Raw genomic sequence first — 15,014 nt, 5'->3', positions numbered from 1 at the left:
CCGCACGCCGCCCACGTTCACGCGCAGCGCCTCGTCGCTCCGCCGCCAGGGCACGCGGGCGCCGGGCCCCGGGGACTCGCTCACCATGGCCTGTGGATATGCGGAGGGGTGGTGCTGGGGTGGGGGTGCGGTCCCCGGGACCTGCCTTCCAGAAGGCCAGGTTTAAACCCCTTGTCCCCTCCACCAGCCCTGGTGTGCAGTGGGCGCTCAGTAGATGTCAAGTACCCTCTGCTCTCAGAGTCAGGCTTGGGTTTCGCTCCCCCACCGAGGGTCTTAGTCAAATCACTAAGCCTTCCCACCCCCATTTCATTTGCACAGAACAAATGCTGAGATCTGTCTTGGGGGGATTATTAAAGTGACTGAATGGCAGGATATCCTGGCACCCCGGGGGGTGGGTGTGCTCAGATAGGATATCTCCCTTTCCCAAACTTGGATTTTCATGTGCTAGGGGCTTACTGTGGGATCTTGGACACACCATCAATCTGATCCTCAGTTTCCTACTCTGCCAAATGTGGATAGTAATGCTGACCACCCAGGGGTGTTGGGAACATCAGTATAGACCGGTAATTCTTAAAGTGTGTCCCCTGCCCTGGCAGCATCAGTGCCACCTGGGAATTTGTCAAAGATGCAAATTCCCAGCTTGCTCTAGCCTTACTGAATCAGAAACTCGGGATGGAGTTCAGCAGTCTGTGTTTTAACAAGCGTGGAGGGTGATTCTAAGGCATGGTCAAGTTTGAGAGCCGTTGGCTTAGACCATTTAAGGCATCTGTGGAGTCAATCAGATGGAACATTCACTTTCTTCTGTGACAGAGGCAAGTCATGTCACCTCCCTGAACTTCTGTCAAGTGGAGATAAAAATAGCCACCTCCAAAGTGTGGTTAAAAGATTAAATGACCTATTGTGTTTATGGGGCCTGAAGGGGTTCAATAAATTATGCACCTGTTTCACTGTCTCTCCGAATCAGCCAGACTTGAGGAAGATGCTTTTCTCCAAGTCTTGTTTCCTACACAATGCACAATGCAGACAGAAGCACCTACCCCCAAGGCATGCTGGAGAACTAAAGTAGTTGTGGAAAGTGCTCAGCCTTGCTGATACCAGAAAATGTTAGATCCTTCCACTGCGCATGTCTCCAAGCTCTGCTGGAGCTGAGGGCTAGTGACTCACCTCCTGATCTTGGATAATCCCATCTGCACCATCCCATCAGTAATGCCTTCTTCCCAGGGTGGACAGGGGATTGGTGTACATCAAGCGGCTGGCCCGATGCCAGGTAGGGAGTCAGGTGAGGTGCCCTTCACTTACCTTGGGCTTGGAGTTAAGCTGGTCAGGATAAGGGTCTTGTCCTTAGCTCTGTCACTTCTGGGTCCTCAGGCCAGTCCCCTTCCACTCTGGGCTTTGGCTCTTTTTATCTATAGAACAGGGAGAACAGCACTTTGGGTGAAAGGCTATTGTGAATGTGTGCGCAAAGCCCCTAGAACACAGTAGGTGCTCAATAAATGTCAATCCTTTGCACTTTCTTCTGGTCAGAACTGGGTTCAAATTCTGAGTCTGCCACTTACTGTTGACCATTGACGGGATCCATTCTGAGCTTCAGTGTCCCCATCTGTAAACGGGGAGACATCACTCTTTCCTGGAAAGGTCATGAGGATTAACTAAGGCAAGATGTTTATGGGCAGGACGGTTGTCCCTTGTACATAATAGGAGCACAGTCAGTACCTGGGACGGGGNGGGGGGGGGGGGGGGGGGGCGCGGAACGCAGCTCTACTCCCACCTCCCCCACCGCACTTGGTGTTAAAAGATGAAGCTTTCAATCCAGCTGCATCACCCATTAGCTGCATGACTGTGGGCAAATCCCTTTCTCTTTCTGGAACTCACCCTCCCGCTCTATTAATTGGGATAATTCAACAAACGTTCCCCAACAAGAATCCCCAATAAAAAAAGGTTAAATGACTTGCTCAACATTACCCAGCTAGTCCACGGCACAGTAAAGTTTGGAAACTAGGCTTTTCCATTCAAGGCTCTCTCCACGCACTTATTTTGATTACCTACTATGTGCCGGTCACTTCGCAGGGCTCCATATACACCGCACTCGGTTTCATGCCTACACCAACCCTGCCGGAGAGGTTTTCTAATCCCATTTCACGGATGAACCAACAGGACAGACCCCAGAGTTCCGCCACCCCACAGCACTCCCTCCTGGGTGTGGGGGGGGGGTGGTCTCACGAAGGGGGCACAGACCGGAACCGGGCAGCCCCCTCCTCCCACTCTGCAGCCCCCGCCCCTTTCCGGGCCACGCCCCTCCGCGAGGGAGTTTCCTCACCTGGCAAGGCTCCCCGGGGCGCATCCGCCAAGGCGCGTCTGTCCCCGAAGCCGCTGAGGCCAGGAGCCGCTGGCCGGCCGGGTTCGTCTCTGCCCCTGCTGCCCCGCGGAGTCTCGTTACCGCCGGAGGCCCCACCGCCCGGTTCTTCCCTGTCTTCCTCTGTCCCCCGCAGCGGAGGCCACATCGATCGCTGCCGGGGGAGGGAGGGAGACCGCGGGCTGCCGGAGGCGGTGATTTCTATTCCTGACTCGATTGGGTGGGGGTGGTGTCTGGAGACTGGGCCCCAGCGCCAGGACATCCTCCCCAGTCAGGGACCAGCGGAGGAGTGGTCCTTTAGGGGAAGGGGGTCCCGCGAGAGAGGGATTTCAACCGGAGCACCGCTGACAAACAACAACAGCAGTATAATACCCTCCTTAATTTGCGCCCTTAGTATGTGCCAGGTACTCTGCTTGAGGTGACTTTTCCAAAATACTCCTCACAAACTTGGCAGGGACAGATGAGGCTCGGTCACCCTCGCTGGTCACTTAGCTTGGCGTTGTGGACTTGGGATTGGAACTCGGGTCTCCCAGGACTGCGGGTGGGGATCTGCATCAGGGAGTTGGAGGAGGTGGCCTCATTCCCCGAGAGCCCCCTGGGCTGTGAAGCCTGAAGCAGATATTTTGCCCCCCAGAAGTTCTGTCTCTCCATCTGGCCATGGGTCCCTGATTTCTGCCTTCCAAGTGGCTTGGGATGGTAAGTGAGAACGGTGCCAAAGAGCTTTGTCAAGGTTATGTAATCCACGAGGCCTGGCTGGCTGGGTAGGTGGACCGTGCAGTCTGGGGGTTGTGAGTTCTAGCCCCACTTTGGGTGTAGAGATTACTTAAAAATAAAACCTAAAAAAAAAAAAAAAGTTATGTAATCCACAAGCATTAATTGAGTGCCTACTGTGTGTCAGACTGGAGAGAAGGTTCTGGAGACTAGGACCTAGATACAAGAAAGGATTCCTACTTCACAAATATTGTTATTAATAATAATAACCAACATTTATTGACACCCTGCCTTGGGCCTAGTATCCTGTGGGCCGCATCTCATTTATGCCGCCAGTATTCTGTGGATCGGTGCTTTAATTATTCTAATCTCAAAGACAAGAAATGCAAGGCTTTCAGGGTGAGGTGACTCACCCACAGTCATCTGAGACCTCTAGAACAAAACTGTCCACTAGATAGAGTTAGAGCCACATATATGATTTAAATTTTTCTAATAACATTAAAAAATAAATAAAAAGAATCAGATAAAATTGATTTTTAAAATAATATATTTTATTTAACCCAGTATATTCAAAATAATATAATTTCAATATGGGATCAATAAAGACATTACAAAGGAGGTATCTTACATTTTTATTTTGTACTAAGTCTTAGAAATCCGGGCTATTCAAATTACCACAAACTTAGCAATTAATACAGATTTTTTACCACACAGTTCCTATAGGTCAGAAATCTGAGCACAGCATGGCTGAATTCTCTACCCAGGGTCTCACCGTGTTGACGTCAAAGATGTCAGCCAGGGCTGTGGTTCTCATCTGAAGTTTCACTTCTAAGCTCACAGATTGTTGGTGGAATTTATTTCCTTGTTGTTGCAGGACTGAGGTCGCCTTTTCCTGCGGTTGTCTGCTGGGGATCACTCTTAACTTCTACAGGCTGCCTGCGGTTCCTTGCCACGTGGCCCACGGGCAGCTCACAACATGGATGTTTGCTTTCTTCCAGGCAACCTGGAGTGTTGACTTCCTCTTCTGCAACCAGCCAGAGAAAGTGCTCTGCTCTTAAAGGACTTGCCTGCTTAGGACAGGCCCACCCAGGACAGTCTCCGTTTCCTCCCAGAACACATTTCACATGTTCCATTTACACTCAAGAGGAGGAGATGATATGGGGGGAGAGGGAGAGGGAGAGGGTCCTAGGGAATCATCTTAAAATTCTGCCTGCTATATCCATGTACAGTGAATCTCATTCAGATTAATCACATTTCACATGCTTAGTACTCTCATCTGTCTAGTGGCTGCCATATTGGACCTCCTAGCTCTAGGCTGTTCCGCTTCAGTCCTTCCCTCACAGTAAGAAGTTAGAGCAGGAAGTTTGCAATCATCTTGCCTAATTCCCTCGTTTTATCAACAAAGAAACTGAAGCAGATCTGTGGAGAAGCAGATCTCCCATTTCCTGGGCCAGTACTCTCTCTCTGTAGCCTTCACTGCCCCCCAAAACTTAAGGGGTACCTCCGCCCCGGAGTTGGAGCAGTAGCTTCCAAAAAGAGAAAAGACAGAGCTTTTTCCCAAGGGCAGAAGAGCTGGAAACGAGGATCTGGTTTCATCCCGCAGATCACATGGGAAGTATATGGAGTGTGAGATTAATTCATGAGTGATAGGAATGGGAAGAGGGACATTATGGACCTCTGAGGCTAAAGGGGGTATCCATACCCATTATGTACCACGGATGAGCTGTGCCCCAAATTCTCCTTCAGTCCCTGGCCAGAAATGGCCATCTGAATCCATGAGGTTTTACCCTAGAGAGTAAGCTTGATGTTGCATGAAGTACAGAAATTTTTGTATTTAAGTAGACTAGGTGTGGCAGGCAGTTTCTAGAATGTGTGGCAGTGATGTCTGCCTCCTGGTATTCATGCCCTTGTGTAATCCCTCCTCCTTGAGCATGGGCAGGTTTTCCTGATTTGCCTCTAATGAGCAGAATATGGCAAAGGTGAGGGAATGTTGCTTCCAGGATTGGGTAACACAAGATTGACGTCCTGCTGGTTTTGATGAAGCAAGTTGCCATTGTGGCAAGGTAAGGACCCGAGGGCAAACTCTGGCCAACGACGAACTAGAAACTGAGGAAGTCAGTCCTACAGCCTGCACGGAACTGGAATTCTGCCAACAACCATATGGACTTGAAAGTGGATCCTTCTGCAGTCGAGACTCAGTTAAGACCCCAGCCCTGGCTGAACGCCTTTATGTCAGTTTTGTGAGCCCCCGAAGCTGAGGACTCAGCTGAGCTGTGCCTGGATTCTTGACCCACAGTAACTACGAAATAACAAATGTGTGTTGTTTGAAGCCACTACAGGCTTGTGACACAGTAAGAGACGATGAATACACTGAGTTTGCATCCTGCCTTTACCACTAAATGGCCGTGGGACCACGAGCCACGTGATGTCTCCTCTTGGATCCTTATCTTCCTCGTCTGTAAAATGGGAACAACACCTACCTTTCGGGAGTGTGGTGAAGAGAACCTCTTGCCCTTTCTTTACCCAGCGTATCAGTTAAGATTCAACATAAGTTACGAGAACGCAAAGTGAGCCACGGTGGCCTATCTGGAGAGGAGGTGACTTTTTTCGGCAATCCAGGTGCAGCCGCCCAGGAATGGCGCTGAAGACCCAGGCTCCTTGGCTTTTCCTCCCCTGCTCTTCTTGTGTGGCTCTCATCCCTGCAGCAGGTAAGGCCCGTGCTTTGCCCATATCCCCTCCGATCCCTTTGCCACCTTTTTTTACACTGGCTCCTGGCATGCTTTCCTTCCTGACAGCTGGTATCTGCATCTCTTTGTCTAAGGGCTTCCCAAAGGCTGCTGCGGCTTGCTCTGCCAGCACACAGGGAGAGCCTGAAGTGCCTGGGAATGGATGTCCTCCATCCCGGAGTGATTAGCTGTTGACTGAGGGGTACAGAGACAAATGCTGCAGCTCTCTTGCTCCACGGGACAACTGTGAAGAGTCACCTACTCTTATCTCTAGAACCTTCCCCCTACCCCAGTGTGGGACTTTGCTTGTTGTCACACCCCTGCTGCCTCCCCCCATTCCTCCCCCGACCTTCTGGTATACCTCTCCACTCCCAGACCCCTTCTTTCTGGAACATTTCCAAGCCATTACCATCCTCTGAATCTTCATCTAAAGATTCGCTTCCAGGGAACCCACCTAAGACAATACTGAAGGTCACCAGATAGCTGTTCAAGCTGCAGCATCCATGTTCCAGAATTCTGGACAAAGTACAAATGGATGATGGGTGAAAGATAGATCTGTCTGACAACAAGGGCTTTCTGGGAAGCCCCTCCTAATAGACTTCCTCACACTTCTGATTGGCCAGTCCTGGGCCACATGGTCATCTCTAGCTGCAAGGGGAGCAAATTTTTAAAAACTTAATTTTTACTTTTAAAAATTGGAAGATAACGTTCTTATAGTAAATCTTAAGTTACAAATGAATTAAGTTTTTACAAATTTATGCATCCATGTGACTGCCACCAAAGTCAAAATATAGAATGTCACCAGCACCCCAGTAGCCTGAGGGGTGGCTGGATGTTTCCAAGTGGGGACATTGCTGGCTGTAAGGAAGAAGGGGAGAATGGATGACTGGCACTGTCACACTTGGCTTACTCCTACTTAAATTCAGTATCAAATATTCAATATCAAAATATCACCTCCTGCAGGAAATCTCTGGTCTCCAGGCTGAGTTAGGTCCCCCCTGGCCTCCCACAGTCTCCTGGTTTTCTCCCTCCGAAGCACCTCATACAATTCTGTAGCCAGGGCTTCGTCTTACCCTCTAGCGCGTAAGCTTTGTCACGATACCGCCTAGAGCCTATGCTAAGTGCTCAGCTGACTTTGAATGAGTGAGGGAAGAAAACGGGATTGGAGGTTGGGGACCCAGGCTCCCGGACTCAGGTGTCCAGCCTCCCAGAAGACTTTCCAGAAGGGCAGTGGAGATAGGCAGCGGAGATGGAGCCGATTGGGTTGGAGTTTGGTGGCTGAGGACAGAGTTGGCACTGACTGCCAAGCCCGATGCCCAGACCTGAGGGAGCAGGTAGCTAGTTAGCCAAAAAGCTGAGAAGACTCCAGAAGAGACTGTGTAGATGCTGCCCCCTATAGCCAGAGAAGCCATGGCCTGTGACTTGCCGCCTCCTGCTGCTCCAGGATCCTAGCTCGGGACTCAGGGCCTCAGTTCAGCCCTGGGGCCCTAAGCAGCTGCATTCTAACCCGCTCACCTGGGATCCTTGTCCTGGGGTCCCCTAATTCTCCTCCTGACGCCTTTCAGGAAGGAAACCCAGGGCAAGGTGCTGGGTTCCAGCTGCCTGGAGCTGAGGCTGGTCACTTAACCTTCTTGGCTCTTTGTGATTCCCCATGTCTCAGATGTGCAAACTGAGTCTTTAAAGCTGGAAGGAATTCTCAAAGATGGGATGTAATTAGTGTCGTCAGTAAGGCTGTCGGCTTTGGTGCCCCACTGCTTGGCATTGAATCCCAGCTCCACTACTTACCAGCTGTACAGTCTTGGCCAAATCAACGTCATTGTGCCTCAGTTTCCGCATATGTGCAATGGGGGGAAATGATAAAGCCTACAGAGTGAGGCTGTGAGGACGTAATGAGATTATACGTGTAGAGTAATTAAAGTGACACCCGCCACGGGATCTGTGCTTTCATTTCAGTTGTTGTTGATTTTAGTGGGAGCGGAGGAGGGGTGCGGTATGGGGGAGTCCTGGCTACTTCACCTCTTCAGTGGGAGCCTTGGGCAAGTCACTTATCCCAAAAGTTCTTCTTGTCAAATGGGAATGAGAATGCCCACCTCTCTCAGGGTTAAAGGAGGGATGAATGAAGTAATGTTTTAGAGCGTGAGGCATGGAATGGGCATTCGCTCAAGAGTAACAGTCCTTATCTGGATTGGACAAGCTCTCACTGCTGTAAATCATAACAGATGCCCCCTCCACCATCTCACTGGCTTCCTAACACACATTTATTTTGCTCTTGCAAGTTAGAAGATTGGCAGCTCCACTTCAGGCCTGCCTCAACTGTCCGTCATCCCAACACCAGTGGCTTCTGGGCAAGCCCTTCTCATGGCAGAGGGCAGAAGCTCTGAGAAGGTTGGTGCCTTGCCTTGAAACTGGTGCACTGTTCCTTGAGCCCACATCCCATCAGTCCCAGGGTGAAGCCCTAAATCCCTGGGTGGGGGATGTGTGCTCTTCCCCAAGAAAGCCATGGAACAGTGGGGAGGGGCGTCTCTGGGCAAACAGTACAATGTACCCTATTATCTGGGTTGACCACTTGAGTTTATAGATGGGGAAACTGAGGCCCAGAAGGACAGGAAATCTCCAAGCTCACAGGGAGTCAGTGACTCGCAGATTATTCTCCTTCTCCTCCTCTCTTGGGTCTCAGCATGTATCCCTATAATTAGCATTTGCTGCTTTTGAGCTCAGCACTTGAACCCCAAGAGAAGGACCCTGGCAGTGAGGAAGTAGGATTCTTTCCATCTTCCAACAGGGCAAACAGAATCCCTGAGTGGTGACTCCCCTGTGACCACACTGCCAGGTCAAAGGAAAAAGGAAAGAAGACCCAGGATTCCCAACTTAACCTGTGCGGTGGGCTGCCCAGCCCGGATTCCACTGGGATACAAGAGGAAACCCAGCAGATACAGCAGGGAGGAATCTGCCTGCCTCCCGCCCCTCCCCAAAGTGAGTCCTGAGTGAATGGGACAGTCAGGGATCCAGCCCTCTGGGTCCAGGAATGTCCCTTGGGATGGCTGTCGTTCCCTCTTCGACCCCCTCCCCCGCCCTCCTAGGCCCTGACTACAGACTGACCCTTGAGAAATCCAGGTGAAGGAGGTATCGTCCTATGGGAGACGGGCTCTACCACAAAAATGACATCCCAACTGTTCAAGCAACATTCCCCAAATGTGGAGCAATTTGAAACGATCTTAGAATGGACCTGGATGCAACATTTTGCACTGACTCTTGAGAAAGTTCTCTTCTCAGTCCTTCTGATTACCCCAGGAAAGGGGTCACGGTTTTGAGATCTGTGTCTTTAACATGTCTTTAACCCTTGTTAATCTTCGTTTATTACCAGTTTTTTACCAGAGACAGGGAGCAGCCTTCAGGCCCACAGTGCTGGCAGGTGGCAGCATCTGGTTAGAATTTAATACTATTATTTAATATTGTTTCATCGGACATTTACTTTAACGAACCTTAGCTGTTTTCACTGCATTTGTTTTTACAATCACATTTTATTTGTGGCAAATGATCCTGTGTATTCCATTCATAGTGATGATGTCAAGGTTTTCTTTTGAAATAAATTTATGTATAGACAACAGTGAGTCCATTTAAAGAAAAACATTAGATAAATAGCAGTAGAGGCAGTACGCAAGATATTGCGATGCTATTTTTCAGGTGTGGCAAAAATGGTGGAAAAGGGTCTGCAAATAGGTAATGTCTGGAAAACTCTGCTTGAGGTTCCTGGGCTGCCTGAGGGAGGGGTTTGGACCCCACAAAGAGGCGGCTACCTGAGTTGGGCATTTTAGGTGGGAAACACGCCAAGAGATGGGGGGTGGTGCAGGGTGATGGGAGTCTATCTATGCACCTTGACTCCTAGGAGGAGAAACCAGGGGTGGGTGGATGGATGGGTAGGACGGGAGGTGACAGCAGAACAGTGTTCATCAGAAGGTTGGAACTGCCGCTAGCAGAGATAACAGTATCTGGGTGGCAGGGTCCCAGGCCCCCTATCATCATCTCTTCCTGCTAGGGACTCCATCCTGAGGATCCGGAACCAGAATTAGCCTGGGAAGAGAGAAGGAAAGTGTTACACCCCCCATCACACGGCTCTGGGGTCTTTAGAAACTTTGATCCCCAGCCAGCCCATCAGCCCAGCCCTGGTGGCCACTCGGGCAGGATGTCCCGCCCTCCTTCATAAGGGCCAACTGAAGCTCAGAGCAGTTGCAAGATCAACAAGAGAATGGAGGATCGCTGGTTCCTCTGTGGTCCTAACGGGTCCTAACAGGACCCCTCCCACCCCATCCTCTTCCCCAGGTCTGGCGTGGGCAGCCCCAGGCTCCTAGGAAGGTAGGTGTCCTGTTAAGCTTATTGACCTGGAAGGACGGCTAATGCTGAGGCTGAGAGAGGGAAAGAACCTGCCCCAGGCGCACAGGAACCATACCTTGGAGGGGGTTGCGACAGTCCCGGCCGCAGGCACCGAGGCAACACCGACTGGAGCCCCTGCAGTCTGAGTCCTTGTTGCACAGGTGCTGGACGGGGCTGAGGCAGCGCAGGCCGTCCTCAGGGCAGCTGCCCTGCTTTACTGCAACACAGGGGCCTGGTGAGCCCTGCCTGTGCCCCGCTCTGGGGCTTGGGGCTTGGGTGCTCGGCGAGCTGGGCAGGGACACTCACCAGAGATCAGAGGGACACACTGGCGGAAGCAAGCTTTGTAGCAACACTTCATCCTTGTGGGACACTGGCTGTCATCCATACAGTGGTCAGGCACCGAGAGGAGGCAGGGTCCATCATCTGGTGGGCAGCCCCCGAATTTCTCTGTAAGAGAACCCCCCAAATCTTGCAGCTGGAGGCCATTCCGAGTCATGTAATAAGCACTGATCTGGGAATCACAAGACCTGAATTCTTTACCCCTTACTTCTTGCCTGTCTTTTGGCAAGTTTTTTTGCTTTTGCTTTTGTTTTATTTTTTGGGGATGGTGGACTTGCTTTTACTTGTTTTTATTTAAATTTTTAATTGAGGCATAATTGACATAACATACTAGTTTCAGGTGTACAATAAAATGATTTGATATTTTTATATATTATGAAAGGATCACCACAACAAGTCTAGCTAACATCTGTCCCCATGCATAGTTAGAAATTTTTTTCTTATGATGAGAACTTTTAAGATCTCTCAGCAACTTTCAGCTACGCAATATAGTATTATTACCTATAGTCACCACGCTGCCCATTACATCCAAACCACTTATTTCTCTTATAACTGGAAGTTTGTATCTGTGCCTCCCTTCACCCTTTTCCCCCACCTCCCACCCATGGTCCCTGGCAACCGCCAATCTGTTCTCTGTATCTAGGAGCTTGTTTTTTGTTTGTTTTGATTTCTTGAGTCCAATGTGAGATCATACAGTATTTGTCTTTGTCTGGCTGATTTATTTCCTTCAGTGTAACATCTTCAAGGTCCACCCACATTGTTGCAAATGGTTGGCAAGTTTTTTGTTTTTGTGTGTTTTGTTTTGTTTTGCTTTGTTTTTTGACTGCAAGCCTCAGTTTTCTGTCTGTGGAATAAGAAACTGGACCCCTTCCTCCCGGGGCTTGTTGGAGACTCAGATGACATGAAGGATGGCAAGAAAGGGCACCTGGGCCAACAGGGCCGGGCCCGGCCTGGGGCTGCCCACCTCCCTCTGTTCATCCTCAACACCTTTTCCATTCAGAGCTCCTGCTTTGCCCCCAGCTGCTTCTCTTTGCGGGGCCTTGCTTTTGCGGAATGCTTTGCTCCGTGTTCGCTCCTGCATCGCCTTCATCAGGTCTCGGTGGAAACACGGCATCCGAGGGAGAGCCCCCCTCTCCGACGGGGACTAACTAGGTCAGCTGCCCAACCCCACCCCTCACTCTTTTCTTCAGAGTTTGTGACTCCACATCTATTTGTCTGTCCCTGGACTGGAGGCTCTGAGAACAGACCCCTGCCTGCTTCTCTCACCATTGGGCTGAGGCACAGTCCTTGATGCAAAACACCAGTGGCTCAGCGACTATTTGAAAGAAAGGATTTTGAAAGGTGACCCGGCATCGTCAGGTCCAGGTGTCACCAGCCTGGTGCCTTGTCACCCGGCCGGCCGCAGTCAGCCACACCTGTACTGTGTGCTCGACCTGTTGCACGTGGCCTTGTGTCAGGGATCTCTGTGAACTTGGTCTTTGAGGTGGTCCTCTGACAGCTCTAGAATGTTCCGTCCCTGAGCTGATCTAGCCATTTTTTCTTGTTAGGATTTTGGGCCATTTCCAGATTCCATGCAGAAGGCTTGAATCAGTATCTTCTTCCATTTAGAGGAAGAAGTCAAGGGTTGGAAGGGCATGATTGTCCAGACCCACAGGGGCCTGGGCTAGGACGCTGAGCCCTCTGACTTCCCACCCCTCTGCTCCAGCCACCACTGAGTCCTGGGGAGGATGGAGGCCGGGCCCAGGCTGTCACATTAGCATCTGAGAAAAGGTTCCAGAGCCCCCAGCAGCAGTGGCATCCACCACCGTGACTTTACCTCGAGTCAACCTTCCCCCTCCAGCTCCTGACAGATGCTGGCCACACGTGTAGGAGGCCCCTTGCTCCCACAGTCAGTGCTCAAAACCAACTTCACTTGTTCCATTGGGTTGTCTTAAACTGAATTGCTGTCCCCTGCTGGAGAAAGACCAGCTAGTCTGTGAGGGAGCCCCCTACTCCGATGAGCCCCTCCTCCCCGGAGGCTGGCGGTAGGCGGGGCCCTGGGAAGGCTCTGAGGTCCAGGGGTAGCCCTGGCCAGAGGTGCTCAGACCTCAGGGCATGAGCCCAGAGGAGTTGCCTGAAGTCTAAGAGGGATCTCCCTGTGGGCTGGGGTGGAGTGGAGGAGACCTGGTCATAGAACCAGGAGAACTTCTGGGAGGAGGGGCCCGGAGCTGAGCCTTGCAGAACAGACAGACAGGAGGAGTCAGAACTGGCTCAGTTTTCTCACCTGCAAGATGGGGATAAAAATAGTCCCAATCTCTCAGCATCTCAGTGAGGAGGAATGAGGCCGAGCCACATGAATCACAGCCAGCAGGGGTCTGGCCTTGGAACTTGCCAGCATCCTTCCCTCCTCAGCCTGGGCCTGAGCCCTCTCCTCCCCAAACCAGCTGGAGCCCCAGGGAGAGAGCCCTGCCTCAGAGGAAGGTGTAAGTTAGGCTAGAAAGGGCAGAGAGGATGCTGGGAACTGCTCCCCAGGACCTGTGGAGGAGGGAATCTGTCCCCATCACTGTCCCCTTCCCTCAAGGCAGGGCCAAGGATGCACGGGTGTATGTAGGTCACGGTGTTCCAGCCCCAGGAAAGCAGGAAGTGGAGGCCTTGCCCAGGTGGGGAGGAACCTGTCTCACCTTGCAGCCCCATCCTGCCCCACCTGGTGACAGGTCAGACCCAGCCCTTGAGAGGAGGCTTCAGAAAAGAGAGGTGGGGGTAGAGTTTCCTCCCAACAGATCCCAGAAACCACACCCCCTACCCAGTTTGAGAGTCCCTTGCACAGACTGGTCTCTGGGACATGGGAAGGACCTGAGAAAGACAGAAACAAGATGAGCAGGGGCCAAACCAGGCACAGGCTCGTTAGCAACAGAAGATGACAGAGAGGGTCATCTCGCTGCCATGCAGGCCCACAGATCCTAATAATCCACGAGACAGATGGAAGAGCAGGTAGAGACAGGTTGGCTGCCCCCCCCTCCAAGACACAAAGAGACACGCGTGCACACAGGCCCAGGCCCATGGACACACATGCTTGCAGCCATAGCTAAATACACAAGTGCAGACATAGACCCGTGCAGACAAGCAGGCACAAAGATGCACACGTACACACATGTGCACACAATCCCACACTCAGATGTGTAGACGAGCACCGAGACCCTGGCACGAAGACATTCACAGCTACAGACAAGGCGGGCTGGCAGGCCCAGAGCCGTACAAACAAAACACCAGCCACTGGAAACACCTGTGGAAGCAGGCATCCACAGCGACAGACGTCACACTGCATTGCCTGCCCTCCCCCAACCCTCACTCTCCACAGAGAGGTAGGAACTACCTGGTCCCTGGAGCAGAGGAAGCCATGGACTCACCTCCCTTCTTCCTGGCCGAGGCAGCAGGCAGCTGGCTCCCCAAAGCCAGGAGGGCCACCAGGAGGTGAGAGCTCCAGGCCCTCATGTTTCTGCTACCGGCACTTAGTAAGGCCAGGGCCCAAGGGGCCCCTAAATTGACACTTGAAGCTCCAGGGAGGCTAGAGCAACTGAGTCAGGGGAGGAAGGAGATGAGGCAGATGGAGTGGCTCTTGTTTGCCTCGTCCTGGCCCCACCCCCTGCCCGTGAGCCTCAGTGCAAGTGTGCTTGTGCAAGAACTGAAGATGGGTGGGTGGGAGCAGGCGCTGGGTGTTGGGGGCTGGGATCCTGTCCTGCCTGCTGGACTTGGGCTGTGATCTCGGGCAAGTCTGCTCCCTCTTCGGGCCTCAGTTTTTCTCATCTATATAAAGAATGAAGGTTGTTGAGACAGATGATCCCTTTCCTGGCTGTCTAGGGTCTTGCAGTCCCAGCAATGGCTTGGGCAGGGGACAGAAGTCAGCTTTGAATGGCGAGAAGGGGGTGGCAGAGTTCTGGAGCCCCAGGAGGAATTAGGGTTAAGGTCAGAGCTCCCCGCTGGAGAACATGGGCCCAGGCAGGCACAGGGAGTGAGGCCAGCTCTGGCCTCTCCTCCTGGGCTTCTGTGAATGGGAGAGAGGGACCTCCCTGCCTTTGGTGAATCACCTCCAGTGGCATCTGGTAGAACCGCCCTCTGCCTGGGACTGGCTCAGCTATCTGGGTGGTTGTTTGTTTGGCTGAGTTGACTGGTCGCAGCACATGGAGGTGGCTTCTGGGACCCCTTCCCTGGCCCCAAGAGATCTTGAGCAAAAAATCATCCCAGCCAAGGACTGCACCTAAGACGTCACATCATTTGTCTCCTGCATTTTGGTGGAAGAGGCACTGGGGCTCAGGGTCTTAACGGTCCCCAAACGAGACCCCTACTGACCCATAGTACCTTAGCAGGACTGCGGGAGGTCAAGACCATCCTCGCCACACTCCTCTTGAAAGATGGGGAAACAGTAGGCCAGAGATGGGAGGGGGCTGGCTCAGTCAAGGACCCATAGTTGATTTCTAACTAAGGTGGGACTTCTGTCATTGCCTCCGCATGATCCCCATCAGTTACTGGGCCTTGGA

General features: G+C 51.9%; 1 protein-coding gene and 2 long non-coding RNA genes across 3 annotated transcripts; 1 reads left to right on the top strand and 2 right to left on the bottom strand.

Moving 5' to 3' along the window:
• LOC117795654 lies at positions 1 to 2,474 on the bottom strand. Its single transcript, XR_004619744.1, has 3 exons — positions 2,043 to 2,474; positions 1,300 to 1,406; positions 1 to 90 (listed from the first exon to the last, which is right to left on the bottom strand). It is a non-coding gene; the product is annotated as an uncharacterized LOC117795654 (long non-coding RNA).
• A 1,464-nt stretch (positions 2,475 to 3,938) lies between these two features.
• On the top strand, positions 3,939 to 9,156 carry LOC105236781. The gene is made up of 3 exons (XR_855273.3): positions 3,939 to 5,772; positions 8,067 to 8,175; positions 8,573 to 9,156. It is a non-coding gene; the product is annotated as an uncharacterized LOC105236781 (long non-coding RNA).
• A 135-nt stretch (positions 9,157 to 9,291) lies between these two features.
• Positions 9,292 to 14,130, bottom strand: LOC100483744 (WAP four-disulfide core domain protein 5). Its single transcript, XM_011222573.3, has 4 exons — positions 13,887 to 14,130; positions 10,468 to 10,608; positions 10,238 to 10,378; positions 9,292 to 9,861 (listed from the first exon to the last, which is right to left on the bottom strand). Exons 1-4 carry the CDS (start codon positions 13,969 to 13,971, stop codon positions 9,857 to 9,859), a joined length of 372 nt encoding a protein of 123 aa, XP_011220875.1. The 5' UTR covers positions 13,972 to 14,130; the 3' UTR covers positions 9,292 to 9,856.
• Between the last annotated feature and the right edge of the window lie 884 nt (positions 14,131 to 15,014).

This window comes from Ailuropoda melanoleuca, chromosome 13 (assembly GCF_002007445.2).
Source record: "Ailuropoda melanoleuca isolate Jingjing chromosome 13, ASM200744v2, whole genome shotgun sequence".
In the NCBI taxonomy this organism is placed as follows: domain Eukaryota; kingdom Metazoa; phylum Chordata; class Mammalia; order Carnivora; family Ursidae; genus Ailuropoda; species Ailuropoda melanoleuca.
The sequence above is the reverse complement of the archived record's forward strand: the minus strand, read 5'-3'. Positions and strand labels throughout refer to the sequence as shown.

What these genes read in the sequence shown, in the direction of transcription:
- LOC100483744 (XM_011222573.3), bottom strand. Translation starts at nt 13,971, where the DNA reads ATGAGGGCCTGGAGCTCTCACCTCCTGGTGGCCCTCCTGGCTTTGGGG. An exon ending in CTCGGCCAGGAAGAAGGGAG is followed by an intron (nt 10,609 to 13,886) that starts GTGAGTCCATGG and finishes GTTCTCTTACAG; the next exon opens with AGAAATTCGGGGGCTGCCCA. An exon ending in GTGTGTCCCTCTGATCTCTG is followed by an intron (nt 10,379 to 10,467) that starts GTGAGTGTCCCT and finishes CCTGTGTTGCAG; the next exon opens with TAAAGCAGGGCAGCTGCCCT.